We start from the raw sequence: 18,009 nt of genomic DNA on the forward strand, positions 1-18,009 counted from the left end.
TCGGTTCAAATTGTTTTATTCTTTGTAGCGATGGAAAAAAAACTACACGTAACATGATAGACACAACATTCTTCGTCAGAAGCCTGAGATGATGCCAGAATTCCAAAACATCCTGATGAAACAAGACGGTAAATCGCTCTGGCGTCCCAGGCCAAAATCCGGATGAAATGTAATCTTCTACGGTAGGGAAAGTTGACTTTTCGCAGTTTTGGCAATGGAACACTGGTAAGTTTAAGTCCAATCTACCTATGTATTGAAATAATTTTTAGAGAAAATTATCCGCGTTATAGAAGAAATTTAAGCCAATTAACTTTGATACCTTTTCTGGTGACTACGTAGCATGATTTGAGCTTGCGATGAGGCAACTTGTTTCCCGGCTATCACATTCGGTGCAAATCGGGGGAGGAAAAAGCGGCACATGAACCCCTGTAAACGAAAAATAAATTTTAATCATCGTAAGATAAAAATAAAAAGATAACAATTACGTTGCTCGACGACTTCTCCACGAGAAGTGATAAATTCAGTAGGAAGCAATGATTTGAAAGATGAATCTGTCTTAAAATACATCCTTTGATGGGATGGATCGTACGAATGCCGCTTTCTGTCACAACTAAAACAGAGGTAATTGCAACAGTCCTTACATTTGATGATTCCATATCCAGAAATTGCCTTGCAAAGGCCACAAAGATTCTGGTTTGCTGTGTATGAATCCACTAGAGATCCATAAACGATTTCTTGTTTGGATTTCCATGATTCAAAAGCAGTTTCTTTACACATTGGTTTCTGCGTTAAGTTTTTGGACGTGAAGTGAACGTTGTTGAATTCTTGTAAAACATTCTGCTCTAAAGCACTGTGAAAATCATCTAAACAATGTAAGGCCAAAGATGTTAGTATAACTAATAAGCAATTTGTGTTTTAAGATTGTTTGATACCATGGTCCATGAGTGAACTTTCCACGATTGGTGGTGAAGGTGATCGAAGCTCACTTTCCTTTGCTGGTGAAGATGATGGAGATTCAGTTTCCTCTAGAGCATGTGGGATGTTACCTGAACATTCTATGAAGATGGATTATTACTTAGTAACTAGTGTGCTTATGTTGCTGCTGACTTATTACCTTCGTTCATGAGTGATGTTCCATGAAGCTCAGCTTCCTGTGTAGGGATGGTAGCTGCAAGGGACGAATTAGATTTCCGAGTCCAAGGTTTTCTTGAAACATTATGGGTACCACCCAAATTTCCATATGTCAAAACTCCTACGGGATTTTTTCTTCTTTTTACCCCAAAACCATTGACTGTAGAGTATTTACAGTTGCGATTGCTGAAACTGCCACCAGGAGCGCTGAAAACCTAGAACATTCGCTCACTCGGGCTGAGCGAATGGAAAAGCTCACCCGGGCAGAGCTAGCTCGCTACAACTCGTGTTGGTGGTTTTCCGTGGGGCTGCCGCTTTGATTTGTTTGTTTCTTTCATGTATTTTTATTATTTACATTTATTGTTTGTTCTTTATTAAGTTTTACAAATACAATATTTTTACTTACATTAATTGTTTTTTTCATTTTATATAATAGATTGAATTAATTACCAGTGTGTTTTCTTAAATTAGTGTAAATTGTCATCCCATGGGCCTTGGGTTGGCGGTTCCAAAACCCGATCTTGTAATGATCGGGGAAACTATAAGTCCAAAACTTAAAAAACTTATAGGAATGGATATATCTGGATAAGATCTGTCCATTTCTGCAAAAATATTGCTTAAAAACTACTTATTGGAAGAGTAACCCGATTTGCCATTTTTCCGGTAGGTCGGTGCGGTTTAGCGGGTATCTTGTAATCCCCACCCCCGAATAATACTTAATATTTAAATAATTTTTTGCGGGAAAACTATAAGACCAAAATTAATAAATTTTACAGAAATGGATAGCTCTTATCAAGAGCTATCCATTTCTGTAAAATAGTTAAGACAATTTTCATAAACAAAAAAATTTTGGACAAGAACTTTTTTGTAGTTTTTGCGCTCTAGAGATATACTCGATCCTATAGACTTAAGTAATAATTTTCATTGTTTTTGAAACTTTTTAGTGCATGAATATTTTTTCATAAATTATAGAGAAATAGATAGCCCTTATCAAGAGCTATCCATTTATATAAAATTTATTAATTTTGGTCCTATAGTTTCCCCGAAAAAAATTATTTAAATTTCCCGTATTGCTGGGAGATAAGGGTTAACTTAGACCCGCTAAACTGCACCGACCTACCTGAAAAATGCCGAAGCGGTTTACTTCTCCAATAAGGAAATTTTGAGCAATATTTTTACAGAAATGGATAGATCTTATCAAGATATATCCATTCCTATAATTGTTAAAACTTTTGGACTTATAGTTTTCCCGATTGTCCCAAAATCGGGTGTTGAAACCGTTTTTCTCCAGCCCGCACCAACCCAGTTGCCCATGAGAGTTCATTCACAATAATTCTGATGGAAACACACCGATGTTTAATTCATTCCTGTTTTATAAATTGAAAAGCGATTTAATAAAGGTATAAGTAGTGTAATAGCATAAATTAATAAATAAAAAACAAAAAACGAACAATAACGAAAAAATATTCATACACAAAAAAGTTTTAAAAAAATTTCAATTGTTACTTAAGTCTATTGGATCTAGTATATATATCTAGAGCGCAAAAACTACAAACAACGTCTTGTCCAAAATTTGTTTGTTTATGAAAATTATGTTAATTATTTTACAGAAATGGATAGCGCTTACTAAGAGCTATCCATTTCTGCAAAATTTATTAATTTGTTCCTTATAGTTTTCCCGCAATAAATTATTGAAATATGACGTATTTTTATGAGGGGGGTTCCTTTGACCCGCTAAACCGCACCGACCTACCCGTAAAATGGCTAAGCGGTTTACTTTCCTAATTAGTACACCCTAAGCAAAATTTTTGCAGAATTGGATAGACCTTATCAAGATTTATCCATTCCTATAAGTATTAAAACTTTTGGACATATAGTTTTCCCGATTCTCCCAAAATCGGGTTTTTAACCTTTTTTCTCCGACCCGCACCAACCCAATTGCCCGTGGATGACAATTCACAATAGTTATAATGAAAACACACCAATATTTAATTTATTCCTGTGCTATAAAATTTAAAACGATATAATGAAGATACAAATAGTTTATTAACAAAATAGTAAGTTAGAGACAATAAATATAAACATAAATAATCATAAATAAATAAACATGAAAAACAAACAAATGAAGGCGGCAGCCCGACTACTCCACACACGCCACAGCCCCACAGGCCACACACCACAAGCAGAAGGGGTGGAGGGGCTATAGGGTGAGGAGAGGGAGAGAGCCAATCAGAGGGCCGGGATAGTCCCACTGGGATGTACGGGTGACGGTCTCGACCCTTCGAGACCGTCTCGCGGAGACCAAGTTGTGTCCTTACGGCAAAACTGACAACGTATCCATGTAGGATGAAGACGAAGTGTGAAGTAATCATCCCCGCTTCACCCCGCCTTCCCACTTTTGTCAAAATCGGCAAAAAACGACATCTCTTGAAATTATCCAAAAATCACACGGCATAATCGAAATTAAACGCTGATTTCGATTTAGTGATTGGTTTTCTCATTATACCAGCCGTTTCAAAAATTAACGAAAACAGTGCTGTTAGCGCAACAACTTAATTTAGGGTTTTTAACGTTTAAATCAAAAACTATAAAACCAACAGAAAAATAAACCTGATTTTCGTGATTTTCATTCAATTCTGAATCGAATTCATGTATTTTAAGAAAAATTGGAAATTTGGCCAAAAATGAAAAAGTGGGAAGGGTAGCCTTCCCACTTTTGTCAAAATCGGCCAAAAACGACATCTCTTGAAATTATCCAAAAATCATATGGCATAATCGAAATTAAACGCTGATTTCGATTTAGTGATTGGTTTTCTCATTATACCAGCCGTTTCAAAAATTAACGAAAACAGTGTTTTTAGCGCAACAACTTAATTTAGGCTTTTTAACGTTGTAATCAAAAACTATAAAACCAATAGAAAAATAAACCTGATTTTCGTGATTTTCATTTAATTCTGAATCGAATTCATGTATTTTAAGCAAAATTTGAAATTTGGCCAAAAATGAAAAAGTGGGAAGGGCAAAGCCTTCCCACTTTTGTCAAAATCGGCCAAAAACGACATCTCTTGAAATTATCCAAAAATCACACGGCATAATCGAAATTAAACGTTGATTTCGATTTAGTGATTGGTTTTCTCATTATACCAGCCGTTTCAAAAATTATCGAAAACAGTGCTGTTAGCGCAACAACTTAATTTAGGCTTTTTAACGTTTAAATCAAAAACTATAAAACCAATAGAAAAATAAACCTGATTTTCGTGATTTTCATTCAATTCTGAATCGATTTCATGTATTTTAAGAAAAATTGGAAATTTGGCCAAAAATGAAAAAGTGGGAAGGGTATAGCCTTCCCACTTTTGTCAAAATCTACCAAAAACGACATCTCTTGAAATTCTCCAAAAATCACACGGAATAATCGAAATTGAACGCTGATTTCGATTTAGTCATTGGTTTTATCGTTAAACCAGCCGTTTCAAAAATTAACGAAACAGTGCTGTTAGAGCAACAACTTAATTTAGGGTTTTTAAGGATTAAATCAAAAACTATAAGACCAATAGGAAAATAAACCTGATTTTCGTGATTTTCATTCAATTTCGATTCGAATTCATGTATTTTAAGCAAAATTTGAAATTTGGCCAAAAATGAAAAAGTGGGAAGGGTATATAGCCTTCCCACTTTTGTCAAAATCTACCAAAAACGACATCTCTTGAAATTCTCCAAAAATCACACGGAATAATCGAAATTGAACGCTGATTTCGATTTAGTTATTGGTTTTCTCGTTTAACCAGCCGTTTCAAAAATTAACGAAACAGTGCTGTTAGCGCAACAACTTAATTTAGGGTTTTTAAGGATTAAATCAAAAACTATAAGACCAATAGGAAAATAAACCTGATTTTCGTGATTTTCATTCAATTTTGATTCGAATTCATGTATTTTAAGCAAAATTTGAAATTTGGCCAAAAATGAAAAAGTGGGAAGGGTATCGGGCGAATATGCAGGACTTTTTTCGGAAAAAGATGATATTTGGGATAATTTGTTACTTTGCTACGTTTTATTTTAATTTTTTTAGCCTTCCCACTTTTGTCAAAATCTACCAAAAACGACATCTCTTGAAATTCTCCAAAAATCACACGGAATAATCGAAATTGAACGCTGATTTCGATTTAGTTATTGGTTTTCTCGTTAAACCAGCCGTTTCAAAAATTAACGAAACAGTGCTGTTAGCGCAACAACTTAATTTAGGGTTTTTAAGGATTAAATCAAAAACTATAAGACCAATAGGAAAATAAACCTGATTTTCGTGATTTTCATTCAATTTTGATTCGAATTCATGTATTTTAAGCAAAATTTGAAATTTGGCCAAAAATGAAAAAGTGGGAAGGGTATAGCCTTCCCACTTTTGTCAAAATCTACCAAAAACGACATCTCTTGAAATTCTCCAAAAATCACACGGAATAATCGAAATTGAACGCTGATTTCGATTTAGTTATTGGTTTTCTCGTTAAACCAGCCGTTTCAAAAATTAACGAAACAGTGCTGTTAGCGCAACAACTTAATTTAGGGTTTTTAAGGATTAAATCAAAAACTATAAGACCAATAGGAAAATAAACCTGATTTTCGTGATTTTCATTCAATTTTGATTCGAACTTATGTATTTTAAGCAAAATTTGAAATTTGGCCAAAAATGAAAAAGTGGGAAGGGTATAGCCTTCCCACTTTTGTCAAAATCTACCAAAAACGACATCTCTTGAAATTCTCCAAAAATCACACGGAATAATCGAAATTGAACGCTGATTTCGATTTAGTTATTGGTTTTCTCGTTAAACCAGCCGTTTCAAAAATTAACGAAACAGTGCTGTTAGCGCAACAACTTAATTTAGGGTTTTTAAGGATTAAATCAAAAACTATAAGACCAATAGGAAAATAAACCTGATTTTCGTGATTTTCATTCAATTTTGATTCGAATTCATGTATTTTAAGCAAAATTTGAAATTTGGCCAAAAATGAAAAAGTGGGAAGGGTATAGCCTTCCCACTTTTGTCAAAATCTACCAAAAACGACATCTCTTGAAATTCTCCAAAAATCACACGGAATAATCGAAATTGAACGCTGATTTCGATTTAGTTATTGGTTTTCTCGTTAAACCAGCCGTTTCAAAAATTAACGAAACAGTGCTGTTAGCGCAACAACTTAATTTAGGGTTTTTAAGGATTAAATCAAAAACTATAAGACCAATAGGAAAATAAACCTGATTTTCGTGATTTTCATTCAATTTTGATTCGAATTCATGTATTTTAAGCAAAATTTGAAATTTGGCCAAAAATGAAAAAGTGGGAAGGGTATAGCCTTCCCACTTTTGTCAAAATCTACCAAAAACGACATCTCTTGAAATTCTCCAAAAATCACACGGAATAATCGAAATTGAACGCTGATTTCGATTTAGTTATTGGTTTTCTCGTTAAACCAGCCGTTTCAAAAATTAACGAAACAGTGCTGTTAGCGCAACAACTTAATTTAGGGTTTTTAAGGATTAAATCAAAAACTATAAGACCAATAGGAAAATAAACCTGATTTTCGTGATTTTCATTCAATTTCGATTCGAATTCATGTATTTTAAGCAAAATTTGAAATTTGGCCAAAAATGAAAAAGTGGGAAGGGTATATAGCCTTCCCACTTTTGTCAAAATCTACCAAAAACGACATCTCTTGAAATTATCCAAAAATCACACGGAATAATCGAAATTGAACGCTGATTTCGATTTAGTTATTGGTTTTCTCGTTTAACCAGCCGTTTCAAAAATTAACGAAACAGTGCTGTTAGCGCAATAACTTAATTTAGGGTTTTTAAGGATTAAATCAAAAACTATAAGACCAATAGGAAAATAAACCTGATTTTCGTGATTTTCATTCAATTTTGATTCGAATTCATGTATTTTAAGCAAAATTTGAAATTTGGCCAAAAATGAAAAAGTGGGAAGGGTATAGCCTTCCCACTTTTGTCAAAATCTACCAAAAACGACATCTCTTGAAATTCTCCAAAAATCACACGGAATAATCGAAATTGAACGCTGATTTCGATTTAGTTATTGGATTTCTCGTTAAACCAGCGGTTTCAAAAATTAACGAAACAGTGCTGTTAGCGCAACAACTTAATTTAGGGTTTTTAAGGATTAAATCAAAAACTATAAGACCAATAGGAAAATAAACCTGATTTTCGTGATTTTCATTCAATTTTGATTCGAACTCATGTATTTTAAGCAAAATTTGAAATTTGGCCAAAAATGAAAAAGTGGGAAGGGTATAGCCTTCCCACTTTTGTCAAAATCTACCAAAAACGACATCTCTTGAAATTCTCCAAAAATCACACGGAATAATCGAAATTGAACGCTGATTTCGATTTAGTTATTGGTTTTCTCGTTAAACCAGCCGTTTCAAAAATTAACGAAACAGTGCTGTTAGCGCAACAACTTAATTTAGGGTTTTTAAGGATTAAATCAAAAACTATAAGACCAATAGGAAAATAAACCTGATTTTCGTGATTTTCATTCAATTTTGATTCGAACTCATGTATTTTAAGCAAAATTTGAAATTTGGCCAAAAATGAAAAAGTGGGAAGGGTATAGCCTTCCCACTTTTGTCAAAATCTACCAAAAACGACATCTCTTGAAATTCTCCAAAAATCACACGGAATAATCGAAATTGAACGCTGATTTCGATTTAGTTATTGGTTTTCTCGTTAAACCAGCCGTTTCAAAAATTAACGAAACAGTGCTGTTAGCGCAACAACTTAATTTAGGGTTTTTAAGGATTAAATCAAAAACTATAAGACCAATAGGAAAATAAACCTGATTTTCGTGATTTTCATTCAATTTTGATTCGAATTCATGTATTTTAAGCAAAATTTGAAATTTGGCCAAAAATGAAAAAGTGGGAAGGGTATAGCCTTCCCACTTTTGTCAAAATCTACCAAAAACGACATCTCTTGAAATTCTCCAAAAATCACACGGAATAATCGAAATTGAACGCTGATTTCGATTTAGTTATTGGTTTTCTCGTTTAACCAGCCGTTTCAAAAATTAACGAAACAGTGCTGTTAGCGCAACAACTTAATTTAGGGTTTTTAAGGATTAAATCAAAAACTATAAGACCAATAGGAAAATAAACCTGATTTTCGTGATTTTCATTCAATTTTGATTCGAACTCATGTATTTTAAGCAAAATTTGAAATTTGGCTAAAAATGAAAAAGTGGGAAGGGTATAGCCTTCCCACTTTTGTCAAAATCTACCAAAAACGACATCTCTTGAAATTCTCCAAAAATCACACGGAATAATCGAAATTGAACGCTGATTTCGATTTAGTTATTGGTTTTCTCGTTAAACCAGCCGTTTCAAAAATTAACGAAACAGTGCTGTTAGCGCAACAACTTAATTTAGGGTTTTTAAGGATTAAATCAAAAACTATAAGACCAATAGGAAAATAAACCTGATTTTCGTGATTTTCATTCAATTTTGATTCGAATTCATGTATTTTAAGCAAAATTTGAAATTTGGCCAAAAATGAAAAAGTGGGAAGGGTATAGCCTTCCCACTTTTGTCAAAATCTACCAAAAACGACATCTCTTTAAATTCTCCAAAAATCACACGGAATAATCGAAATTGAACGCTGATTTCGATTTAGTTATTGGTTTTCTCGTTAAACCAGCCGTTTCAAAAATTAACGAAACAGTGCTGTTAGCGCAACAACTTAATTTAGGGTTTATAAGGATTAAATCAAAAACTATAAGACCAATAGGAAAATAAACCTTATTTTCGTGATTTTCATTCAATTTTGATTCGAATTCATGTATTTTAAGCAAAATTTGAAATTTGGCCAAAAATGAAAAAGTGGGAAGGGTATAGCCTTCCCACTTTTGTCAAAATCTACCAAAAACGACATCTCTTGAAATTCTCCAAAAATCACACGGAATAATCGAAATTGAACGCTGATTTCGATTAAGTTATTGGTTTTCTCGTTGAACCAGCCGTTTCAAAAATTAACGAAACAGTGCTGTTAGCGCAACAACTTAATTTAGGGTTTTTAAGGATTAAATCAAAAACTATAAGACCAATAGGAAAATAAACCTGATTTTCGTGATTTTCATTCAATTTTGATTCCAATTCATGTATTTTAAGCAAAATTTGAAATTTGGCCAAAAATGAAAAAGTGGGAAGGGTATAGCCTTCCCACTTTTGTCAAAATCTACCAAAAACGACATCTCTTGAAATTCTCCAAAAATCACACGGAATAATCGAAATTGAACGCTGATTTCGATTTAGTTATTGGATTTCTCGTTAAACCAGCCGTTTCAAAAATTAACGAAACAGTGCTGTTAGCGCAACAACTTAATTTAGGGTTTTTAAGGATTAAATCAAAAACTATAAGACCAATAGGAAAATAAACCTGATTTTCGTGATTTTCATTCAATTTTGATTCGAGCTCATGTATTTTAAGCAAAATTTGAAATTTGGCCAAAAATGAAAAAGTGGGAAGGGTATCGCCTTCCCACTTTTGTCAAAATCTACCAAAAACGACATCTCTTGAAATTCTCCAAAAATCACACGGAATAATCGAAATTGAACGCTGATTTCGATTTAGTTATTGGTTTTCTCGTTAAACCAGCCGTTTCAAAAATTAACGAAACAGTGCTGTTAGCGCAACAACTTAATTTAGGGTTTATAAGGATTAAATCAAAAACTATAAGACAGATAGGAAAATAAACCTGATTTTCGTGATTTTCATTCAATTTTGATTCGAATTCATGTATTTTAAGCAAAATTTGAAATTTGGGCCAAAAATGAAAAAGTGGGAAGGGTATAGCCTTCCCACTTTTGTCAAAATCTACCAAAAACGACATCTCTTGAAATTCTCCAAAAATCACACGGAATAATCGAAATTGAACGCTGATTTCGATTTAGTTATTGGTTTTCTCGTTAAACCAGCCGTTTCAAAAATTAACGAAACAGTGCTGTTAGCGCAACAACTTAATTTAGGGTTTTTAAGGATTAAATCAAAAACTATAAGACCAATAGGAAAATAAACCTGATTTTCGTGATTTTCATTCAATTTTGATTCGAACTCATGTATTTTAAGCAAAATTTGAAATTTGGCCAAAAATGAAAAAGTGGGAAGGGTATAGCCTTCCCACTTTTGTCAAAATCTACCAAAAACGACATCTCTTGAAATTCTCCAAAAATCACACGGAATAATCGAAATTGAACGCTGATTTCGATTTAGTTATTGGTTTTCTCGTTAAACCAGCCGTTTCAAAAATTAACGAAACAGTGCTGTTAGCGCAACAACTTAATTTAGGGTTTTTAAGGATTAAATCAAAAACTATAAGACCAATAGGAAAATAAACCTGATTTTCGTGATTTTCATTCAATTTTGATTCGAACTCATGTATTTTAAGCAAAATTTGAAATTTGGCCAAAAATGAAAAAGTGGGAAGGGTATAGCCTTCCCACTTTTGTCAAAATCTACCAAAAACGACATCTCTTGAAATTCTCCAAAACAATCACACGGAATAATCGAAATTGAACGCTGATTTCGATTTAGTTATTGGTTTTCTCGTTAAACCAGCCGTTTCAAAAATTAACGAAACAGTGCTGTTAGCGCAACAACTTAATTTAGGGTTTTTAAGGATTAAATCAAAAACTATAAGACCAATAGGAAAATAAACCTGATTTTCGTGATTTTCATTCAATTTTGATTCGAACTCATGTATTTTAAGCAAAATTTGAAATTTGGCCAAAAATGAAAAAGTGGGAAGGGTATAGCCTTCCCACTTTTGTCAAAATCTACCAAAAACGACATCTCTTGAAATTCTCCAAAAATCACACGGAATAATCGAAATTGAACGCTGATTTCGATTTAGTTATTGGTTTTCTCGTTAAACCAGCCGTTTCAAAAATTAACGAAACAGTGCTGTTAGCGCAACAACTTAATTTAGGGTTTTTAAGGATTAAATCAAAAACTATAAGACCAATAGGAAAATAAACCTGATTTTCGTGATTTTCATTCAATTTTGATTCGAACTCATGTATTTTAAGCAAAATTTGAAATTTGGCCAAAAATGAAAAAGTGGGAAGGGTATAGCCTTCCCACTTTTGTCAAAATCTACCAAAAACGACATCTCTTTAAATTCTCCAAAAATCACACGGAATAATCGAAATTGAACGCTGATTTCGATTTAGTTATTAGGTTTTCTCGTTAAACCAGCCGTTTCAAAAATTAACGAAACAGTGCTGTTAGCGCAACAACTTAATTTAGGGTTTATAAGGATTAAATCAAAAACTATAAGACCAATAGGAAAATAAACCTTATTTTCGTGATTTTCATTCAATTTTGATTCGAATTCATGTATTTTAAGCAAAATTTGAAATTTGGCCAAAAATGAAAAAGTGGGAAGGGTATAGCCTTCCCACTTTTGTCAAAATCTACCAAAAACGACATCTCTTGAAATTCTCCAAAAATCACACGGAATAATCGAAATTGAACGCTGATTTCGATTAAGTTATTGGTTTTCTCGTTGAACCAGCCGTTTCAAAAATTAACGAAACAGTGCTGTTAGCGCAACAACTTAATTTAGGGTTTTTAAGGATTAAATCAAAAACTATAAGACCAATAGGAAAATAAACCTGATTTTCGTGATTTTCATTCAATTTTGATTCGAATTCATGTATTTTAAGCAAAATTTGAAATTTGGCAAAAATGAAAAAGTGGGAAGGGTATAGCCTTCCCACTTTTGTCAAAATCTACCAAAAACGACATCTCTTGAAATTCTCCAAAAATCACACGGAATAATCGAAATTGAACGCTGATTTCGATTTAGTTATTGGTTTTCTCGTTAAACCAGCCGTTTCAAAAATTAACGAAACAGTGCTGTTAGCGCAACAACTTAATTTAGGGTTTTTAAGGATTAAATCAAAAACTATAAGACCAATAGGAAAATAAACCTGATTTTCGTGATTTTCATTCAATTTTGATTCGAATTCATGTATTTTAAGCAAAATTTGAAATTTGGCCAAAAGAAAAAGTGGGAAGGGTATAGCCTTCCCACTTTTGTCAAAATCTACCAAAAACGACATCTCTTGAAATTCTCCAAAAATCACACGGAATAATCGAAATTGAACGCTGATTTCGATTTAGTTATTGGTTTTCTCGTTAAACCAGCCGTTTCAAAAATTAACGAAACAGTGCTGTTAGCGCAACAACTTAATTTAGGGTTTTTAGGGATTAAATCAAAAACTATAAGACCAATAGGAAAATAAACCTGATTTTCGTGATTTTCATTCAATTTTTATTCGAATTCATGTATTTTAAGCAAAATTTGAAATTTGGGTAAAAATGAAAAAGTGGGAAGGGTATAGCCTTCCCACTTTTGTCAAAATCTACCAAAAATGACATCTCTTGAAATTCTCCAAAAATCACACGGAATAATCGAAATTGAACGCTGATTTCGATTTAGTTATTGGTTTTCTCGTTAAACCAGCCGTTTCAAAAATTAACGAAACAGTGCTGTTAGCGCAACAACTTAATTTAGGGTTTTTAAGGATTAAATCAAAAACTATAAGACCAATAGGAAAATAAACCTGATTTTCGTGATTTTCATTCAATTTTGATTCGAACTCATGTATTTTAAGCAAAATTTGAAATTTGGGTAAAAATGAAAAAAGTGGGAAGGGTATAGCCTTCCCACTTTTGTCAAAATCTACCAAAAACGACATCTCTTGAAATTCTCCAAAAATCACACGGAATAATCGAAATTGAACGCTGATTTTGATTTAGTTATTGGTTTTCTCGTTAAACCAGCCGTTTCAAAAATTAACGAAACAGTGCTGTTAGCGCAACAACTTAATTTAGGGTTTTTAAGGATTAAATCAAAAACTATAAGACCAATAGGAAAATAAACCTGATTTTCGTGATTTTCATTCAATTTTGATTCGAATTCATGTATTTTAAGCAAAATTTGAAATTTGGCCAAAAATGAAAAAGTGGGAAGGGTAGCCTTCCCACTTTTGTCAAAATCTACCAAAAACGACATCTCTTGAAATTCTCCAAAAATCACACGGAATAATCGAAATTGAACGCTGATTTCGATTTAGTTATTGGTTTTCTCGTTAAACCAGCTGTTTTAAAAATTAACGAAACAGTGCTGTTAGCGCAACAACTTAATTTAGGGTTTTTAAGGATTAAATCAAAAACTATAAGACCAATAGGAAAATAAACCTGATTTTCGTGATTTTCATTCAATTTGATTCGAATCCATGTATTTTAAGAAAAATTTGAAATTTGGCCAAAAATGAAAAAGTGGGAAGGGTATAGCCTTCCCACTTTTGTCAAAATCTACCAAAAACGACATCTCTTGAAATTCTCCAAAAATCACACGGAATAATCAAAATTAAACGCTGATTTCGATTTAGTTATTGGTTTTCTCGTTAAACCAGCCGTTTCAAAAATTAACGAAACAGTGCTGTTAGCGCAACAACTTAATTTAGGGTTTTTAAGGATTAAATCAAAAACTATAAGACCAATAGGAAAATAAACCTGATTTTCGTGATTTTCATTCAATTTTGATTCGAATTCATGTATTTTAAGCAAAATTTGAAATTTGGCCGAAAATGAAAAAGTGGGAAGGGTAGCCTTCCCACTTTTGTCAAAATCTACCAAAAACGACATCTCTTGAAATTCTCCAAAAATCACACGGAATAATCGAAATTGAACGCTGATTTCGATTTAGTTATTGGTTTTCTCGTTAAACCAGCTGTTTTAAAAATTAACGAAACAGTGCTGTTAGCGCAACAACTTAATTTAGGGTTTTTAAGGATTAAATCAAAAACTATAAGACCAATAGGAAAATAAACCTGATTTTCGTGATTTTCATTCAATTTTGATTCGAATCCATGTATTTTAAGAAAAATTTGAAATTTGGCCAAAAATGAAAAAGTGGGAAGGGTATAGCCTTCCCACTTTTGTCAAAATCTACCAAAAACGACATCTCTTGAAATTCTCCAAAAATCACACGGAATAATCAAAATTAAACGCTGATTTCGATTTAGTTATTGGTTTTCTCGTTAAACCAGCCGTTTCAAAAATTAACGAAACAGTGCTGTTAGCGCAACAACTTAATTTAGGGTTTTTAAGGATTAAATCAAAAACTATAAGACCAATAGGAAAATAAACCTGATTTTCGTGATTTTCATTCAATTTTGATTCGAATTCATGTATTTTAAGCAAAATTTGAAATTTGGCCAAAAATGAAAAAGTGGGAAGGGTATAGCCTTCCCACTTTTGTCAAAATCTACCAAAAACGACATCTCTTGAAATTCTCCAAAAATCACACGGAATAATCGAAATTGAACGCTGATTTCGATTTAGTTATTGGTTTTCTCGTTAAACCAGCCGTTTCAAAAATTAACGAAACAGTGCTGTTAGCGCAACAACTTAATTTAGGGTTTTTAAGGATTAAATCAAAAACTATAAGACCAATAGGAAAATAAACCTGATTTTCGTGATTTTCATTCAATTTTGATTCGAATTCATGTATTTTAAGCAAAATTTGAAATTTGGCCAAAAAAATGAAAAAGTGGGAAGGGTACAGCCTTCCCACTTTTGTCAAAATCTACCAAAAACGACATCTCTTGAAATTCTCCAAAAATCACACGGAATAATCGAAATTGAACGCTGATTTCGATTTAGTTATTGGTTTTCTCGTTAAACCAGCCGTTTCAAAAATTAACGAAACAGTGCTGTTAGCGCAACAACTTAATTTAGGGTTTTTAAGGATTAAATCAAAAACTATAAGACCAATAGGAAAATAAACCTGATTTTCGTGATTTTCATTCAATTTTGATTCGAATTCATGTATTTTAAGCAAAATTTGAAATTTGGCCAAAAATGAAAAAGTGGGAAGGGTATAGCCTTCCCACTTTTGTCAAAATCTACCAAAAACGACATCTCTTGAAATTCTCCAAAAATCACACGGAATAATCGAAATTGAACGCTGATTTCGATTTAGTTATTGGTTTTCTCGTTAAACCAGCCGTTTCAAAAATTAACGAAACAGTGCTGTTAGCGCAACAACTTAATTTAGGGTTTTTAAGGATTAAATCAAAAACTATAAGACCAATAGGAAAATAAACCTGATTTTCGTGATTTTCATTCAATTTTGATTCGAATTCATGTATTTTAAGCAAAATTTGAAATTTGGCCAAAAATGAAAAAGTGGGAAGGGTATAGCCTTCCCACTTTTGTCAAAATCTACCAAAAACGACATCTCTTTAAATTCTCCAAAAATCACACGGAATAATCGAAATTGAACGCTGATTTCGATTTAGTTATTGGTTTTCTCGTTTAACCAGCCGTTTCAAAAATTAACGAAACAGTGCTGTTAGCGCAACAACTTAATTTAGGGTTTTTAAGGATTAAATCAAAAACTATAAGACCAATAGGAAAATAAACCTGATTTTCGTGATTTTCATTCAATTTTGATTCGAACTCATGTATTTTAAGCAAAATTTGAAATTTGGCCAAAAAATGAAAAAGTGGGAAGGGTATAGCCTTCCCACTTTTGTCAAAATCTACCAAAAACGACATCTCTTGAAATTCTCCAAAAATCACACGGAATAATCGAAATTGAACGCTGATTTCGATTTAGTTATTGGTTTTCTCGTTAAACCAGCCGTTTCAAAAATTAACGAAACAGTGCTGTTAGCGCAACAACTTAATTTAGGGTTTTTAAGGATTAAATCAAAAACTATAAGACCAATAGGAAAATAAACCTGATTTTCGTGATTTTCATTCAATTTTGATTCGAATTCATGTATTTTAAGCAAAATTTGAAATTTGGCCAAAAATGAAAAAGTGGGAAGGGTAGCCTTCCCACTTTTGTCAAAATCTACCAAAAACGACATCTCTTGAAATTCTCCAAAAATCACACGGAATAATCAAAATTAAACGCTGATTTCGATTTAGTTATTGGTTTTCTCGTTAAACCAGCCGTTTGAAAAATTAACGAAACAGTGCTGTTAGCGCAACAACTTAATTTAGGGTTTTTAAGGATTAAATCAAAAACTATAAGACCAATAGGAAAATAAACCTGAATTTCGTGATTTTCATTCAATTTTTATTCGAATTCATGTATTTTAAGCAAAATTTGAAATTTGGCCAAAAATGAAAAAGTGGGAAGGGTACAGCCTTCCCACTTTTGTCAAAATCTACCAAAAACGACATCTCTTGAAATTCTCCAAAAATCACACGGAATAATCGAAATTGAACGCTGATTTCGATTTAGTTATTGGTTTTCTCGTTAAACCAGCCGTTTCAAAAATTAACGAAACAGTGCTGTTAGCGCAACAACTTAATTTAGGGTTTTTAAGGATTAAATCAAAAACTATAAGACCAATAGGAAAATAAACCTGATTTTCGTGATTTTCATTCAATTTTGATTCGAATTCATGTATTTTAAGCAAAATTTGAAATTTGGCCAAAAATGAAAAAGTGGGAAGGGTATAGCCTTCCCACTTTTGTCAAAATCTACCAAAAACGACATCTCTTGAAATTCTCCAAAAATCACACGGAATAATCGAAATTGAACGCTGATTTCGATTTAGTTATTGGTTTTCTCGTTAAACCAGCCGTTTCAAAAATTAACGAAACAGTGCTGTTAGCGCAACAACTTAATTTAGGGTTTTTAAGGATTAAATCAAAAACTATAAGACCAATAAGAAAATAAACCTGATTTTCGTGATTTTCATTCAATTTTGATTCGAATTCATGTATTTTAAGCAAAATTTGAAATTTGGCCAAAAATGAAAAAGTGGGAAGGGTACAGCCTTCCCACTTTTGTCAAAATCTACCAAAAACGACATCTCTTGAAATTCTCCAAAAATCACACGGAATAATCGAAATTGAACGCTGATTTCGATTTAAGTTATTGGTTTTCTCGTTAAACCAGCCGTTTCAAAAATTAACGAAACAGTGCTGTTAGCGCAACAACTTAATTTAGGGTTTTTAAGGATTAAATCAAAAACTATAAGACCAATAGGAAAATAAACCTGATTTTCGTGATTTTCATTCAATTTTTATTCGAATTCATGTATTTTAAGCAAAATTTGAAATTTGGCCAAAAATGAAAAAGTGGGAAGGGTATAGCCTTCCCACTTTTGTCAAAATCTACCAAAAACGACATCTCTTGAAATTCTCCAAAAATCACACGGAATAATCGAAATTGAACGCTGATTTCGATTTAGTTATTGGTTTTCTCGTTAAACCAGCCGTTTCAAAAATTAACGAAACAGTGCTGTTAGCGCAACAACTTAATTTAGGGTTTTTAAGGATTAAATCAAAAACTATAAGACCAATAGGAAAATAAACCTGATTTTCGTGATTTTCATTCAATTTTGATTCGAATTCATGTATTTTAAGCAAAATTTGAAATTTGGCCAAAAATGAAAAAGTGGGAAGGGTATAGCCTTTCGCTGATTTCAATTTAGTTATTGGTTTTCTCGTTAAACCAGCCATTTCAAAAATTAACGAAACAGTGCTGTTAGCGCAACAACTTAATTTAGGGTTTTTAAGGATTAAATCAAAAACTATAAGACCAATAGGAAAATAAACCTGATTTTCGTGATTTTCATTCAATTTTGATTCGAATTCATGTATTTTAAGCAAAATTTGAAATTTGGCCAAAAATGAAAAAGTGGGAAGGGTACAGCCTTCCCACTTTTGTCAAAATCTACCAAAAACGACATCTCTTGAAATTCTCCAAAAATCACACGGAATAATCGAAATTGAACGCTGATTTCAATTTAGTTATTGGTTTTCTCGTTAAACCAGCC

General features: G+C 32.5%; 1 protein-coding gene across 3 annotated transcripts; it reads right to left on the reverse strand.

Annotated features, from left to right (window-relative positions):
• On the reverse strand, positions 1–1,292 carry LOC123476852. Of its 3 annotated transcripts, XM_045179751.1 has the most exons (5): positions 1,115–1,292; positions 933–1,055; positions 486–863; positions 320–426; positions 1–246 (listed from the first exon to the last, which is right to left on the reverse strand). In XM_045179751.1, exons 1-4 carry the CDS (start codon positions 1,122–1,124, stop codon positions 332–334), a joined length of 606 nt encoding a protein of 201 aa, XP_045035686.1. In that variant the 5' UTR covers positions 1,125–1,292; the 3' UTR covers positions 1–246; positions 320–331. The 3 variants fall into 3 exon arrangements, with proteins under 3 accessions (XP_045035686.1, XP_045035687.1, XP_045035685.1); XM_045179752.1 differs by having other exon boundaries at positions 1–426; positions 933–1,046; XM_045179750.1 differs by having other exon boundaries at positions 1–426.
• Between the last annotated feature and the right edge of the window lie 16,717 nt (positions 1,293–18,009).

This window comes from Daphnia magna, linkage group LG10 (genome assembly GCF_020631705.1).
Source record: "Daphnia magna isolate NIES linkage group LG10, ASM2063170v1.1, whole genome shotgun sequence".
NCBI lineage: Eukaryota > Metazoa > Arthropoda > Branchiopoda > Diplostraca > Daphniidae > Daphnia > Daphnia magna.